Source organism: Hevea brasiliensis, chromosome 15 (assembly GCF_030052815.1).
Source record: "Hevea brasiliensis isolate MT/VB/25A 57/8 chromosome 15, ASM3005281v1, whole genome shotgun sequence".
Taxonomy (NCBI): domain Eukaryota; kingdom Viridiplantae; phylum Streptophyta; class Magnoliopsida; order Malpighiales; family Euphorbiaceae; genus Hevea; species Hevea brasiliensis.
Window position 1 is genome coordinate 21,408,085 of NC_079507.1, and position 16,577 is coordinate 21,424,661.

Sequence of the window (16,577 nt, forward strand, 5' to 3'; positions counted from 1 at the left end):
GTTTTGTGCGTGATGTTCGTCCACAGGTTACTAAATTGGATCCAAAGTCTCTCAAATGTGTCTTCCTTGGGTACTCCCTGCTGCAAAAAGGGTACCGCTGTTTCTCTCCTATTCTTAATTATTATCTTGTTTCTGCAGATATCACATTTTTTGAGTCCACTCCATTTTTTCCTCAATCATCTGTGTATGAGAGTCAGGGGGAGGAGGATGATCTCTTAATATATACTGTCCAACCAATATCTAGTCCTCTCCTACAGCCTGTTCCTTCTGTCTCTAGACCTACTCGACCTCTCCTGGTTTATGTTTATTCCAGGAGATTGGAGATTCCTAACTCAGATCCTCCACCAGCTACTTCGTTGGGAGATTTTGTACCTCATACTGATCATGATTCTGATCTAGATTTACCCATTACTCTTCGTAAAGGTAAACGTTCATGTACTTACCCTATCCCTTCTTTTGTTTCCTATAATCAATTGTCTTATTGTTCTCGGTGTTTTGTTACTTCTTTAGACTCTGTTCCTATCCCTAATACTGTTGGTGAGGCACTGTCTCATTCTGGCTGGTGTGTTGCTATGAACGAGGAAATAGAGGCTTTAGATGCTAATGGTACATGAAAACTGTTGCCTTTGCCCACTGGTAAGAAAGTTATTGGTTGCAAATGGGTATTTACAGTAAAGGTAAATCCTGATGGTTCTATAGCTAGGTTAAAAGCACGCCTTGTAGCAAAAGGATATGCTCAGACATATGGGGTTGATTATTCTGACACTTTTTCTCCTGTAGCTAAACTTACTTTGGTTCGCCTGTTTATCTCTTTAGCAGCTACATATGATTGGCCCCTGTACCAATTGGATATCAAGAATGCTTTCCTTCATGGTGATCTTCAGGAGGAGATGTATATGGAGCAACCACCTGGGTTTGTTGCTCAAGGGGAGTTGGGTAAAGTTTGTAGGCTTCGGAAGTCTCTTTACGGCTTGAAACAAAGTCCTAAGGCCTGGTTTGGGAGATTCAGTGAAGCAGTATAGGAATTTGGTATGCAAAAGAGTAAGTGTGATCACTCAGTATTTTATAGGCAATCTGAGGCTAGTCTAATTCTTCTGGTAATATATGTGGATGCCATTGTCATCACTGGGAGTGACTCTGCAGGTATTTCATCTCTTAAAACCTTCCTCCAAACTCAGTTTCAGACCAAAGACTTGGGATTGTTAAAGTATTTCTTGGGTATTGAAGTTATGAGAAGTAAGAAGGGTATTTTCTTGTCTCAAAGAAAATATGTTCTCGATTTATTTACAGAGACAGAAAAATTAGGTGATAAGCCTTGTAGTGCACCAATGACTCCAAATTTACAACTGTTAGCAGGGGATAGTGAGTTGTTTGAAGATTTAGAGAGATAGGAGATTGGTAGGAAAATTGAACTACCTTACAGTCACTCGTCTTGATATTGCTTATGCCGTTAGTGTGGTAAGTCAGTTTATGTCTTCCCCAACTATTGCTCATTGGGAAGCCTTGGGACGAATCTTGTGTTATCTAAAGGGCGCTCCTGGAAGAGGTTTATTATATGCTAATCATGGGCATTTGAATGTTGAATGTTTTTCAGATGCCGACTGGGCTGGATCTAAGGTTGACAGGAGGTCAACTATTGGATATTATGTTTTTGTTGGAGGAAATTTGGTGTTTTGGAAAAGCAAGAAGCAGACTGTAGTTTCTTAATCTAGTGCTGAATCGAAATACAGAGCCATGGCACAATCAGTATGTGAGATAGTGTGAATACTTCAATTACTAGATGAGACAGGTTTTAAGACCTCATTGCCTGCGAAATTGTGGTGTGATAATCAAGCTGCTCTCCATATTGTTTCTAATCCGGTGTTTCATGAGTGGGCCAAACATATTGAGATTGATTGTCACTTTGTTTGTGAAAAGATTCAATAACAGATCATCTCAACAGGACACATCAAAACTGGAGAGCAGTTAGAAGATATTTTCACAAAAGCTTTGAATGGAGCTAGGATTGATTACATTTGTAATAAGTTGGGCATGATTAACATATATGCTCCAACTTGAGGGGGAGTGTTATGGAAAGTCAATCATTATATTATTTCTCTGTATATTCTGTATTCTGTATTCCTATTTAGGATTTTTTATTTAGGATTTCTTCCTACTTAGTAGTAGAACACAATTATAGGAATCAATTGTATATATATACCCATGTACATATTAATTGAAATTAAGGAGAATCATCTCTTTCTACAACATCTAAAATTGAAGTTACAGCATTGAGAGCTCATGCTAGAACTCTGTGCGTACAAGCAATATTAGCGCAAATGGTCAATTAAGGAAAATTGTAATCTAATAGAGAATCTGGTTTCTGGAGAACATTGGACTTATACCTGATTCGCTTAATGCAGGACATACAACTTCCATAATATGTAATTGAACCTCAAGTCCAAGGGGATAGTTTTGTTCAGTCCTCTGTACTGTGATTTGATACAAATTATGAAATTAGGACATCCATATAACTACATAACCCAGATTAAACTAAACAAGGCTTTTCATCATTCATAAGGGAAAATTACAACTAGTTTCATTCACGAGGGAACAAAAAGCACTGACCATTATACAATTTAAAAATAAGAAGGAAAGAAAAGCATTAATATATTTTTTTGTTGGATTTTCAATCATTTTATTTTTTGTACTATTCAGAGGAGTTTTACACAGAAGTCAAGGAGGAAACAGGTGTAAGAATTTCTTACTTCATATATTTTCCCCATAATTCATAAATAATATGTTATTGCTTCATTTTTCTAGCTAGGTAAGTCTAAATCGAATCTTCATGTACTACAGCTGATTGAAGTGTAATAACAGCAAACAACACATATTTAATGAATAGACACGAGCCAAGCTAAAACAAATTCAATTCATAACAAACAATTGCTATTAAGCTATAACATACCTCAAGATTAGTTATCGATAAGTAAACAATTCAACAGTTCTCTACCTTGTTCAGTGGTGCTGGGTGGCTTGGGTTTCTTCAGAGTTCTCAATGAAGGAAGACAAAAAAATTTGTTGCTTGTATATGGGTACAAATGGAATTATGGAAAATTAGGAAGGGTAGTTTTGTACACATGAAATTAAATTTCTGCTGCCCGGTCATTGTTGAAAATGTGGTTTTGCTAAAAGCATGGTTCCTCCTGCTTTTCTAAAAGGTTGCAGACTTAGTCAAACAGAATGGAGAATTGCTCTTTTGACAAAACCTGCTTTTTCTCACCAGGCTCATAATTTGATTTCATTCAAATAGTTGATGTGCAACACATTATGAAGTTAAAGATCTAGATGGAGGCCAAAAAATAACTAGGAATATTATGTTGGCAGCTACTTAGGTGGAAGCCTTTCTAACGTTGTGGGATTCCATGAGACTTAAGAGAGATATAGGCCACTATTAGGTAACAGCCTAGAGAGATTATTCCTGGAAACTTAGAAATGAGATGAGTAATAGAAGAATTAGACTAGAGGAGAAAAGAAAATAGAGATTAAAGATGAGAAGAGAATAGAGATTGAAGATGAGAAGTTTCAACTACTGGATATCAGAATACAGAAGGGATTCTCCCTTTATACAGAGCTAGCATAATTGCCTAACGCCAGCTAGCGCCAGCTAACCCATTCAGTTATTCAAAACTAATCTTCCCCTCCAAGCTAACAACATTTTCCCTCCAATTACTAATTCAGTTGTCCAAACTGATCTTTCCCTCCAAGCTAACAACATTTCCCTCCAATTACTAACTACCCGAGCGCCCTACTTGTTCATCATTATTTTTCTTCTTTCTCCTCCCAAGTAGCTTCTTCTGCAGGCAAGTGAAGCCATTTAATTAACCCTTGCAGCACTTGCTGGTTGTGCCTGGTTATAGTTCTGACTTGCAGGACTTGCTCAGGGGCTACCACTACAATGTCATCTTGAAAAGAGGGCAAATCTTGGACAATAATAGTCCCTTCCCCAACCTTCTTTTTCAAAAGTGAGACATGAAAGACAGGGTGAATAGTGGCCTTATCAGGCAACTGAAGTCTACAGGCAACAGATCCCACCTTGGTTATTACTTGAAATGGACCATAAAACCTAGCAGCCTATTTAAAATTTTTCCGCATAGCTAATGAGGTCTGCCTATATATATGGCTGTAATCTGAGATAGACCCAGTCCCCAACTTCAAAACTTCTTTCTGATCTTTTCTTGTCAGCATACTGTTTCATTCTATTTTGGGCCATTAGTAAATTGTCCCTAATAATTTGAGACATACGCTGCCTCTCCTAAACAAAATCAGACACAGCACTTGCTAAAGTAGTTTCCAAAGGTAGAAATGTCAGTGGAGCTAGCTTATACCCATACAAAGCTTCAAAAGGTGACATTTTCTGTTATGGAAAGTCAATCACTATATTATTTCTCTGTATATTCTGTATTCTGTATTCCTATTTAGGATTTCTTATTTAGGGTTTCTTCCTAATTAGTAGAACACAATTATAGGAATCAATTATATATATATATATATATATATACCAATGTACAGATTAATTGAAATCAAGGAGAATCATCTGTTTCTACATGGTATCAGAGCAGGTCATCTATCTAGGGTGACTATTTGTTCTCACCACCCAGCTCAGGAGAGACCTTGGCGGCCGATCGGCCGTCCCCTCTAATCCGGTCGTCGGAATCCAAGCGCGTGAGGCTCACGCGCCCAACTCAGGTTCTCGCCGTTTCTTCACTCGCTGGCTCGTGGAGGAGCGTCTGTCGGTTGTTTCGATTTCGATCAGCATCGCCTCAACCCCCTTGCTGTTGCCTGATCCAGTACACCATTAAAGGACTTCTGAGGTTTGGCTCTCAGATCCTATTTCGGTATTTGATTGATTTGTGATTTTGGGTTATTTTGCGGCTGTAAGCACTTTGGATTAGCGTTTCGGTTAGTTTTATGTGTCTCAACAAATGGCAGACAATAAGAATGTTATTTCTGATTTGATTCCAGTAATGACTAAGATCACGGAACACAAATTTAATGGTTCGAATTACCTGGAGTGGAGTAAGACTTGTTAGGGTCTATTTGCGTAGCATTGATAAGGATGATTACCTTACTAAAGACCCACTTACTGATGATACACGGCAAACTTGGCTAAGGGAGGATGTTCGATTGTTTTTGCAGCTTCGGAACTCAATTCACTGTGAGGTAATTAGTTTAATTAATCACTGTGAATTTGTTAAAGAATTGATGGATTACTTAGATTTTTTGTATTTTGGTAAAGGAAATATCTCCCGTATTTATGATGTTTGTAAGGCATTTTACCGTGCTGAGAAAGAGGATAAGTCTCTCACGGCTTATTTTATGGATTTTAAACGGGTATATGAGGAACTTAATGTATTGTTGCCTTTTAGTTCTGATGTGAAAGTTCAGCAGGCCCAACGTGAGCAACTGGCTGTTATGAGTTTTCTTACAGGCCTTCCTTCAGAGCATGAGACTGCTAAATCTCATATTCTCTCCAGTTATAAGATTTCCTCTTTGCATGAAACGTTCACACCGGTCCTTCGTACAGAGAGTATTCAATCTTCACAGCCTGCCAGTAGTGTTCTTATTAGCCGTAATCCAAATGGACAACCGGGTAATAGAAGAGGAAGTAGAAGAGGAATTACAGGCAATAGAAGTAATCAGCGTAATGGGGAGGCTAATTCTAATAAGGACTCAAGAGGAGTCATTTGTTATTATTGCCATAAGCCTGGCCATACAAAATATAATTGTCTGCAACTTCAGAGGAAAAATCAGCGATCACAGATGGCAAATATGACAGCTGAGGATTCTATAGTATCTTCCTCTGAGAAAACTGTTTTGATATTTTCAGAGGATTTTGCACAGTTTTCCCAGTATCAGGCATCTCTAAAGTCTACCAGTTCCCCTGGTATTGCGATCGCTGAGTCAGGTAAGTCCACTACATGCCGTGTGTCTTCCTCATCCAAATGGGTTATTGATTCTGGTGCGACAGATCACATGACAGGTAATTCTAGTCTTCTATATGCTTTTCAGTCTAATCTCACTTCCTTTACCGTTACTTTAGCTGATGGTTCTACTTCTTGTGTCATGGGTTCTGGAACTGCGAATCCGACTTCATCAATTTCTTTGTCATCTGTTTTGTGTTTATCAAAATTCTCTTTTAATCTACTTTTTGTTAGTAAACTTGCTCGTACCTTAAATTGTTCTATTTCATTTTTTCTTGACTAGTGTTTGTTTCAGGATCTTATGACGAAGCGGATTATTGGTAGAGGACGTGAGTCAGGTGGTCTCTACATTCTGAAAATCATGTACCGCGATCGCTTGTTTGCTCTAGTACCTTAACACCTCTTGAAGCTCATTGTAGCAATCCATCCTTCTTTGTCTACCATGAAGAAGCTGTGTCCTCAGTTTCAGTCTTTATCAGTACTAGAATATGAGTCGTGTCAGTTTGCAAAACATTATTGTTTGTCTTCTATGTCTAGAGTCAATAAACGGGCTTCATCCCCTTTTGAGTTAGTTCATTCTGATGTTTGGGGTCCTTGTTCTGTTACTTCTAAAACTGGATTTCGTTATTTTGTTGCTTTTATTGATGATTACTCTCGTGTTACCTGGTTATATTTAATTAAGAATCATTCTGAGTTGTTTTCTATCTTTTGTGCCTTTTGTAATGAAATCAAAACTCAATTTAATATTTCTGTGCGCATATTAAGAAGTGACAATGCCAAAGAATATTTTTCAGCACAATTTCAGTCTTATATGACATAAAATGACATTCTTCATCAGTCTTCTTGTGTTGATACCCCATCCCAAAATGGCGTGGCCGAAAGAAAAAATCGGTATCTTCTTGAGGTAACTTGTGCTCTTCTATTTCATATGAAAGTTCCTAAACACTTTGGGCGGATGCAGTTTTTACGGCATATTTTTTTATCAATCGTATGTCGTCTTCTGTCCTTAATGGGGATATTCCTTATACTGCTTTGTTTTCTACAAAATCTTTGTTCTCTATTGAATCCCGTATTTCTTGTTGTACCTATTTTGTGCGTGATGTTCGTCCACAGTTTACTAAATTGGATTCGAAGTCTCTCAAATGTGTCTTCCTTGGGTACTTCGAGCTTCAAAAAGGGTACCATTGTTTCTCTCCTACTCTTAATCGTTATCTTGTTTCTGCAGATGTCACATATTTTGAGTCCATTCCATTCTTTCCTCAATCATCTGTGTATGAGAGTCAGGAGGAGGAGGATGATCTCTTAATATATACTGTCCAATCAATGTCTAGTCCTCTCCCATAGCCTGTTCCTTTTATCTCTAGACCTACTCGACCTCCCGTTGTTCATGTTTATTCCAGGAGATTGAAGATTCTTGACTCAGATCCTCCACCAGCTATTTCATTGAGAGATCTTGTACCTCATACTGATCAGGATTCTGACCTAGACTTACCCATTTCTCTTCGTAAATGTAAGCGCTTATGCACTTACTCTATCTCTTCTTTTATTTCTTATAATCAATCGTCTTTTGTTACTTCTTTAGACTCTGTTCCTATCCCTAATACTGTTGGTGAAGTACTGTCTCATCCTAATTGGTGTGCTGCTATGAAAGAGGAAATGAAGGCTTTAGATGCTAATGATACACGAGAACTGTTGCCTTTGCCTACTGGTAAGAAAGCTATTGGTTGCAAATGGGTATTTACGGTAACGGTAAATCCTGATGGTTCTGTGGCTAGGTTAAAAACACGCCTTGAGGCAAAAGGATATGCTTTGATATATGGGGTTGATTACTCTGACACTTTTTCTCCTGTAGCTAAACGTACTTCTGTTCGCTTGTTTATCTCTTTAGCAGCTACATATGATTGGTTGCTGCACCAATTGGATATCAAGTATGCTTTCTTTTATGGTGATCTTTAGGAGGAGGTGTATATGGAGCAACCACCTGGGTTTGTTGCTCAGGGGGAGTTGGGTAAAGTTTGTAGGCTTCGGAAGTCTATTTATGGCTTGAAACAAAGTCCTAGGGTCTGGTTTGGGAGATTCAGTGAAACAATACAAGAATTTGGTGTGCAAAAGAGTGTGATCACTCAGTATTTTATAGGCAATTTGAGGCTGGTCTAATTCTCCTGGTAGTCTATGTGGATGACATTGTCATCACTGGGAGTGACTCTGCAGGTATTTCATCTCTTAAAACCTTGCTCCAAACCCAGTTTCAGACCAAAGACTTGGGAAAGACTTGGGATTGTTAAAGTATTTCTTGGGTATTGAAGTTATGAGAAGTAATAAGGATATTTTCTTGTCTCAAAGAAAATATGTCCTCGATTTATTGACAGAGATAGGAAAATTAGGTGCTAAGCCTTGCAGTGCACCAATGACTCCAAATTTACAACTGTTAGTAGGGGATAGTGAGTTGTTTGAAGATCCAGAGAAATACAGGAGATTGGTAGGAAAATTGAACTACCTTACAGTCACTCATCCTGACATTGCTTATGCCATTAGTGTGGTAAGTTAGTTTATGCCTTCCCCAACTGTTGCTCATTGGGAAGCCTTTGGACAAATTTTGTGTTATCTGAAGGGCGCTCCAGGAAGAGGTTTGTTATATGGTAATCATGGGCATTTGAATGTTGAATGTTTTTCAGATGCCGACTGGGCTGGATCTAAGGTTGACAGGAGGTCAACTACTGGATATTGTGTTTTTGTTGAGGGAAAGTTGGTGTCTTGGAGAAGCAAGAAGCGGAGTGTAGTTTTTCGATCTAGTGCTGAATCGGAATACAGAGCCATGGCACAATCAGTATGTGAGGTAATGTGGATACTTCAATTACTAGATGAGATAGGTTTTAAGACCTCCCTGCGTGCGAAATTGTGATGTGATAATCAAGCTGCTTTCCATATTGCTTCTAATCCGGTGTTTCATGAGCGGACCAAACATATTGAGATTGATTGTCACTTTGTTCGTGAAAAGATTCAATAACAGATCATCTCAACAGGACACATCAAAACTGGAGAGCAGTTAGGAGATATTTTCACAAAAAGCTTTGAATGAAGCTAGGATTGACTACATTTGTAACAAGTTGGGCATGATTAACATCTATGCTCCAACTTGAGGGAAAGTGTTATAGAAAGTCAATCACTATATTATTTTGTTTATATATTCTGTATTTTGCATTCCTATTTAGGATTTCTTATTTAGGATTTCTTCCTAATTAGTAGAACATAATTATAGGAATCAATTGTATATATATATATATATATACCCATATACAGATTAATTGAAATTGAGGAGAATTATCTCTTTCTACATTTTCAAAGCAGAATGATGGCTTGTATTGTACCACCATTCAGCTAAGGATAACCATTTGAACCAAGATTGGGTTTGTTGATAACAAAGACACCTCAAATATCCTTCCAAGCTCTGATTCAACCTCGCAGATTGCCCATCTGTCTGGGGATGGTATGCTGTGCTATAGGCTAGCTTAATTCCCAACATCTTAAAAAGTTCTTTCCAAAAAAGGCTAGTGAAGATCTTATCTCTGTCAGAAATGATGGTCACAGGACAACCATGCAATTTGAAGACTGATTCCAGAAACAATTTAGCAACATCTGAAGCTGAAAAAGGATGCTGGAGTGCTAAGAAGTGAGCATACTTAGTGAACTTGCAAATTACTACTAGGATGGTGTCTTTGCCCTTGGACTTTGGCAACTGCTCCACAAAGTCCATAGTGACATGCTGCCAAGCTTGAGTTGGGACATCCAAAGGCTGTAATAATCCGGGTGTAGCACAGGTTTCAGCCTTACATCTTGCACAAGTGTCACAGCTTCTCACCCATTCTAACACTGATTTTAACATAGCAGGCCAGAAAAAATGTCTACTAAGCCTGACATAGTGGCATTAATACCAGAGTGGCCTCCCAAGTGGGAATTGTGATAAAGAGCTAACAGATGCTCCTCTAAATGGCCTTTACCACCTACATACAGCCTATTTTTATAGAATAGCAACCCATTTTTGAATGAATAACCAGGATGGGCTTTGTCATCAATGGAAAGATGGGAAATCAATTCAGTAGCTGTAGTATCATCAGTATAACTATACAGCAGCTGTGACATCCAAGTGGGCTGTAGAGAGGAGTGATGAATGGCCAATAGAGTGCTGTCCAGATCTGCAGGGCTGCTAGATAAGGCATCAGCTGCTTTATTTTCAGCTCCTCTTCTATATAAAATTTTGTATTGCAACCCCAGCAATTTAGAGATCCCTCTAAGTTGTAAATTTGTATGTAACCTCTGCTCAAGTAAGTGTTTAATACTTTCGTGGTCAGTTTTAATGAAAAAAAGACCCTGCTCCAAATAATGCCTCCACTTTGTAACAGCAAAAGTGATGGCCAGTAGCTCCCTTTCATATACTGACAATGACCTTGTTTTTGGACTAAATGCCTTAGAAATAAAAGCAATGGGATGCCCCTCCTGTTGTAGGACAGCCCCCATACCAGTCCCATACCAGTCCCACTTGCATCAGTTTCTATTATGAATGGTTTAGAGAAATTAGGCAAAGCCAATACTGGAGCTTGTTACATAGCAGCTCTAAGGTGCTCAAAGGCCTGTTGTGCCTTATCATCCCAAAGAAAAGCATCCTTCTTGAGCATGTCAGTAAGTGATTTGCTAATTAATCCATAATGATGCACAAATTTTCTATATTATCCAGTCAATCCCAAAAAACTCCTCAATTCCTTCTCAGATTTTGGAACTGGCCAAGATGCCATAGCTTGTATCTTTGCTGGATCTGTGGACACTTCTTTTCCAGAAATAATATGCCCCAAATGATCAATTTCCATCTTCCGAAAAGAACACTTACTAAGCTTAGCATATAACTTTTTCTGCTGCAACACTTTAAAAATTGCTTCAAATGTTTCAAGTGATCTTACCAACAAGAACTGTAAGTCAGAATGTCAACAAAGAAAACTAAAACAAACTTTCTGAGGAAGGGCTGAAATATATGATTCATAAGTGCTTGGAATGTGGCAGGGGCATTGGTCAAGCCAAAAGGCATGACAGTAAATTCATAATGCCCATGATGTGTTCTAAAAACTGTTTTGTGAACATCTGGAGGATTCATCCTTATCTGATGGTACCCAACTTTTAAATCAATCTTAGAAAAGATTGTAGCACCATGAAGTTTATCCAAAAGATCATCTATTATGGGAATTGGGAATTTGTCCTTAATAGTAAGGTCATTAAGCCTTCTATAATCAATGCAAAATCTCCAAGTACCATCCTTTTTTTTAACAAGAAGGACTGGAGATGCATAAGGACTAGTACTAGGCTGTATAACCCCATTATCCAACATCTCTTTCACCAACTTTTCAATTTCATCTTTTTGGAAATGAGGATACCTATATGGCCTGATATTAACAGGTTGGGCAGAAGGTACCAGGGGAATACAGTGATTATGACTTCTGAATGGTGGCAAGACCTTAGAGTCCTGAAAAATACCATGATATCTATCCAGTAACAGCTGCAATTCAGGTGGATAATTGACAACTGTAGGAGACCCTGCCATAGCAGCACACTGAGTAACAGAAGATGGCAGCTGAGAAAATTGAATAGAAAATAATGGAGTTTGGAAATCCCCTCCATATTTATGTCCCAATTGATCACCATTCACACAATTCAACTGCTGACACTGGGAAATTGAATCAGTAATACCTTGCAACACTATCCTCACTCCTGCCTTGTGAAAACTAACTGAAGAATTTTGAAAATCAAATAATATGGGATTAAAAGTCTTCATGCAATCCACACCCAATATCATATCAAAACTCCCCATTTCCAACAGCCTAAAATCAAAACTGAAAGAATGTTTATGAATTTTCCAGTTAAAAGCAGGGCACATGGTGGTACTTAAAATTTTCCTTCCATCAGCCACTGCTAGAGCAAAAACATCGAAAGCCACCAAAGGCACCTTCAATTCTCTTGCTACCTTAGCATCTAGAAAACTGTTGGTGCTACCACTGTCAATTAAAATCAATAATTCTCTGCTTTTATGCTTGCCCAGAACTCTTATTGTTTCAATCCCCTGTCTGCCCTCAATTGCATGCACAGATAATGTCATTTCCTCTGCAGAACCTATTCCCTCTCCTTCTCCAACATCATGCCATACTTCATCACCATCTTCCATGTCCTGTCCTTGCACTTGAAAAACTATTCCATCACTCTCACAACCTTGTATTGCCATTACCGATTTCTATTGCTTGCATTGATGCCCAGGGAAGTATTTGTCTCCACACTTAAAACAAGGCCTTGGCTGCCTGATAGTATTGGAATTTGTAGTGATATTAGTATTGGTTTTAACTGCAGGTTGGTTAACAGAAGATTGGCTAGCAGTGGGAAGGTTTTTCTGAGTAATGAAAGGCTGTTTTAGGCTATTAATGTTCTCTGAATTAGGTGGTCTGGGTATATATGAAAAATTTTGGTTGCTTGGGTTAGGTTCAGAAGAAAGAGATGCTGGTGAAAGAATTGGTCTATAGTAGGAATTAGGTTTTTTATTGCAATTCAAGAGTTGTTCTTGAAATTTGGTAGTCTCAATGGCATGGGATAGGGTAGTGGGTCTCATCATCCTTACCATAGGCCTAATATCATCTCTCAACCCTCCCATTAAACCAGACAAAAAATAGGCTTTTCCTAAATTTGGCATAACCCTCTCCAATCTAACTCTTATGTCTTCAAACTTATCTTGATACTCCTCAAGTGACCCTTCTTGCCTCATTTTCATAAACTCCTCAATTATATCTCCTAAACCTTCCTCCCCAAATCTTACACAAAGATCCCTCTCAAAATCAGTCCAAGAATGAGATCCTTCCCCTTTCACCCAATTATGATACCAAGCATCTGCCCTGTCAACTAAAAACAAGCTGGCTATTCCCACCATCTGATCTTTTGGAACCCCATACACCTCAAAATACTTAATACACTTCCTAAGCCAAGCCCTAGGTTCTTTACCATCACAAGTGACTAGCTTAACTTTAGGTAAAATCTTGGACATACATTCAGTTTCAGCTGTAGATCCGGTGCCATTAAGATCTCTGTTTGGCTGATTCCCATTCTCTTTAGGTTTGGGCAGAATCCCCTTTCTTCCGAGAGAGGCAACTGAGTTTCCAGCCTCATCATTATCTCCTGAGCTAGGGCCTTTGCCCTTATCCACCATAACAGCACCAAATAGGGATCGGAATTCTTCGAAAATAATGTTTCTGTTCTCAATTGCAGATTGCTTAATCTCCTCTCTTAATTCCTCCTTATCTTTCTTCGCAGTTGCTTGCAAAACCCTAATTTGCTCTTCCATCTCAGCTATCCTAGCTGCATCTTGAATAACTGCTCCAGATCTGGTCATTGTTGCAACCTCAATACCCACAGATTTGAGCTAATCCCCTTCGAAACAAGGCTCTGATACCAAATTGTTAGGTAACAGCCTAGAGAGATTATTCCTGGAAACTTAGAAATGAGATGAGTAATAGAATAATTAGTCTAGATGAGAAAAGAAAATAGAGATTAAAGATGAGAAGAGAGTAGAGATTGAAGATGAGAAGTATTCTGTTATTTGATTCAACTACTGGATATCAGAATACAGAAGGGATTCTCCCTTTTATACAGTGCTGGCATAACTGCCTCGAGCCAGCTAACCCATTCAGTTATTCAAAACTAATCTTCCCCTCCAAGCTAACAACATTTTCCCTCCAATTACTAATTCAGTTATCCAAAACTAATCTTCCCCTCCAAGCTAACAACATTTCCCCCCAATTACTAACTACCCGAGTCCCCTACTCGTTTATCATTGTTTTTCTTCTTTCTCCTACAATATGTAACAGCCACCTGATGGGAGATAATCATGCTATTTGAATGATTACCCAAATATTATATATTTGCAGTTGTTTATTAATATGCTTGCTTAATCATTTAAATAGCAAGATTTTTTAATTTATTAATCTTGGTTGCTTATTAAAGTACAGAGTTGCCAATCTTGGTTGCATCTTGCAATTTGAAGCAATCTTCTGTGAAAGGGTTGTAGCATGTATCTATTCTATAGGTTGTTATGTTTCTATAATGTTTAGTTCGTTGGTGGAGTTGTTAACCTTGCCCTCAACCTCTTAGCATCTTTTATATTTTGTCAGAAATTCCATTCATGATCTCATTCTAGAAGTTGGATTATCACTTGATTGGGGATGGATTAGGGAAGGGGAGGCACTACTATAATTTGATAAGCTAACTTCATTTTTTTTCTTCCAAAAAAATATAGCATCAAGGAATTCATTGGACAATTCTCAACAGCTATTAATGGCATACTTGGAGGTTGGAGTTGGAGCTGCCGGCAAAGATGCAGCTACCTTAGTTAGTAGCCCATGTAACAACCGCAGCACTTTTCTTTTGACAACCACAGCTCATCATTAAATTTGTAACTAATTTAAGAGCCCAAATCCTTAAATATCTTACTACTATTTGATTTTCCTGTAACAATCTTTGATGATATGCTGCTGAAAATACTTAGAAATGTGCTGTGTACAATTAGCTGCTTCAGTCTTTTATTTCCTTATGTTGATCGTTTTCACTATAATTTATGAAACATTTGATATGATATGACACGTGCAACTTCAGTTTCCAGAGGAGAAATAACTTTTCCAGCCATGCTATGGTTGCTACATCAGTTGTACTGGCTACCTGCTAAATTTCTAACCTTAAATTCTTAAAAAAAAAGGGGTTTTATATATTGTTTATTTTCTTATTTGGTGTAATTTGTTTTCTCTTTATAATATATGTATTGAAATTTCTATGCAGTTCCATTATTGCATACATCATTTGTTCTTTCTTGATGAAGCAGGGCAAGGAGACATCTGATCCCGAGAATGGTCTGCATTGCCCATTCTTTGAGGAACTGCATGCAATATTTACTGAAAGAGCAAAGAACATGCAGCGATTGCTTATTGATTCTGAGGCAGGTTCTACACAGGCAAAGAAACGGGTAAAGAAAATGAGCGTGGAAAGATCCTTTGATGAACTCTCAGAAGATGTAGATGAGGATGAAGTTGGCAGTTGGGAGGAGGGGCTAGCTAGAAGCAATTCCCACAAGAGGAAGCGTGAAAGATATCTAGTGGAGATGCCTTCAAGAGTAACAAGCACTTCGCATCCTGATATTGGTGGTATTCAGGAAATGCTCAAGGAGTTCTTCCGGCAGCAACAACGGATGGAGATGCAGTGGAGGGAGATGATGGAAAGGCGTGCTCATGAGCAACAGTTGTTTGAGCAGGAATGGAGAGAGTCCATGGAGAAAATTGAAAGAGAAAGATTAATGATTGAGCAGAATTGGAGGGAGAGGGAAGAACAGAGGCGGATAAGGGAAGAGAGCAGGGCTGAAAGGAGAGATGCTCTGCTGACTACTCTGCTGAGCAAACTAATTCACGAAAATGATATCGATGGTATATAGGTCAGTGGGATTCTCTCATCGATCGCTCCATTGCTTGGCAATTTTGTGGTTATTTGCTTGTTTTATTTTGGGTAATCAATAGAGAGTTTGATGATGGCTATCGCTTGTGAAAATGACAATGTTGACAAACCCTTTTTAATTTGAATTTTTGTTGTAAAAAAAAGGGGAAAATCTAGAAAGAGAATATGAACAGGAAAAACTTGTTCAATTTCTATTAGTTTTTGCATACAAGGTGGAACTTTTTCTTTGGTCGAAGTTGACATCTACAGGCCTGGTTCAGAGAAATTCATGTGTTGCTGTTAAGCTGGAGAAACTGTATGTTCTTATGTTTACAGCTCTTGGGACTTGTACATAATTTTTCTCTTGGAAGAAAATCAAACTGAAATTTATATGTTAAATGTTTACATTTTTTTTTTTTCAATTGAATCAAGTAGCTGTTTTGTTAGATGTAATACTGTTATGAAGTGATTGGATCAAAGGAAAATTAAGATGTTACGGGGTTTTTTCTAATCAGATTAATCATAGTGACAACATCTATATCAAGGTTTTTTTTTAATGTTGCCATATTATATTTTAAATTTTAATATTGTCATGTGACATTATAAAATTAAAAATTTTTTTTTTTACTATTGTCATATAGCAGTATGAATTTTAATGTTGTGACGTAGTATTTGTCATATAAAAATTATTATATTTAAAAATTATAATAATTAATATAAATAATAATTATTATTATTATTACTACTAAATATCTTTATTATTATCACTGTTATTATAATTTTTTAGCTAACTAATTAAAATATTAGATATACTTCAAGAATTATAATGTTGTCACGTGACATTATAAAGTAAGAAAATTACTACTGTTAATACTGTTATATAGCATTTATCATATAAAAATTATTATATTTAATAATTATAATAATTAGTGTAAATAATAATTATTATTATTGTTATCGTTAAACCATAATTGTTTAGCTAACTAATTAAAATATTAGATATATCTCAATAATTTTATAAATATCTCATTTAATGATTATTAAATTTTTAATTATTTTATTTAATTATAAAAATTTAAGAATTATATATTTTAAAATTAATAAAATAATTTAAAA

The 16,577-nt window shown here is 37.3% G+C and overlaps 1 protein-coding gene across 1 annotated transcript in view; it reads left to right on the plus strand.

The window, feature by feature from the left end:
• Positions 1-15,914, plus strand: part of LOC110653308 (trihelix transcription factor GT-3b) — a 31,749-nt gene extending 15,835 nt beyond the window's left edge. Inside the window, exon 2 of the mRNA XM_021808867.2 lies at positions 14,860-15,914. Coding sequence (XP_021664559.2) covers positions 14,860-15,462 — 603 coding nt within the window. The 3' untranslated portion in view covers positions 15,463-15,914. The remainder of the gene's footprint in view (positions 1-14,859) is intronic.
• The last annotated feature ends 663 nt before the right edge of the window (positions 15,915-16,577 follow it).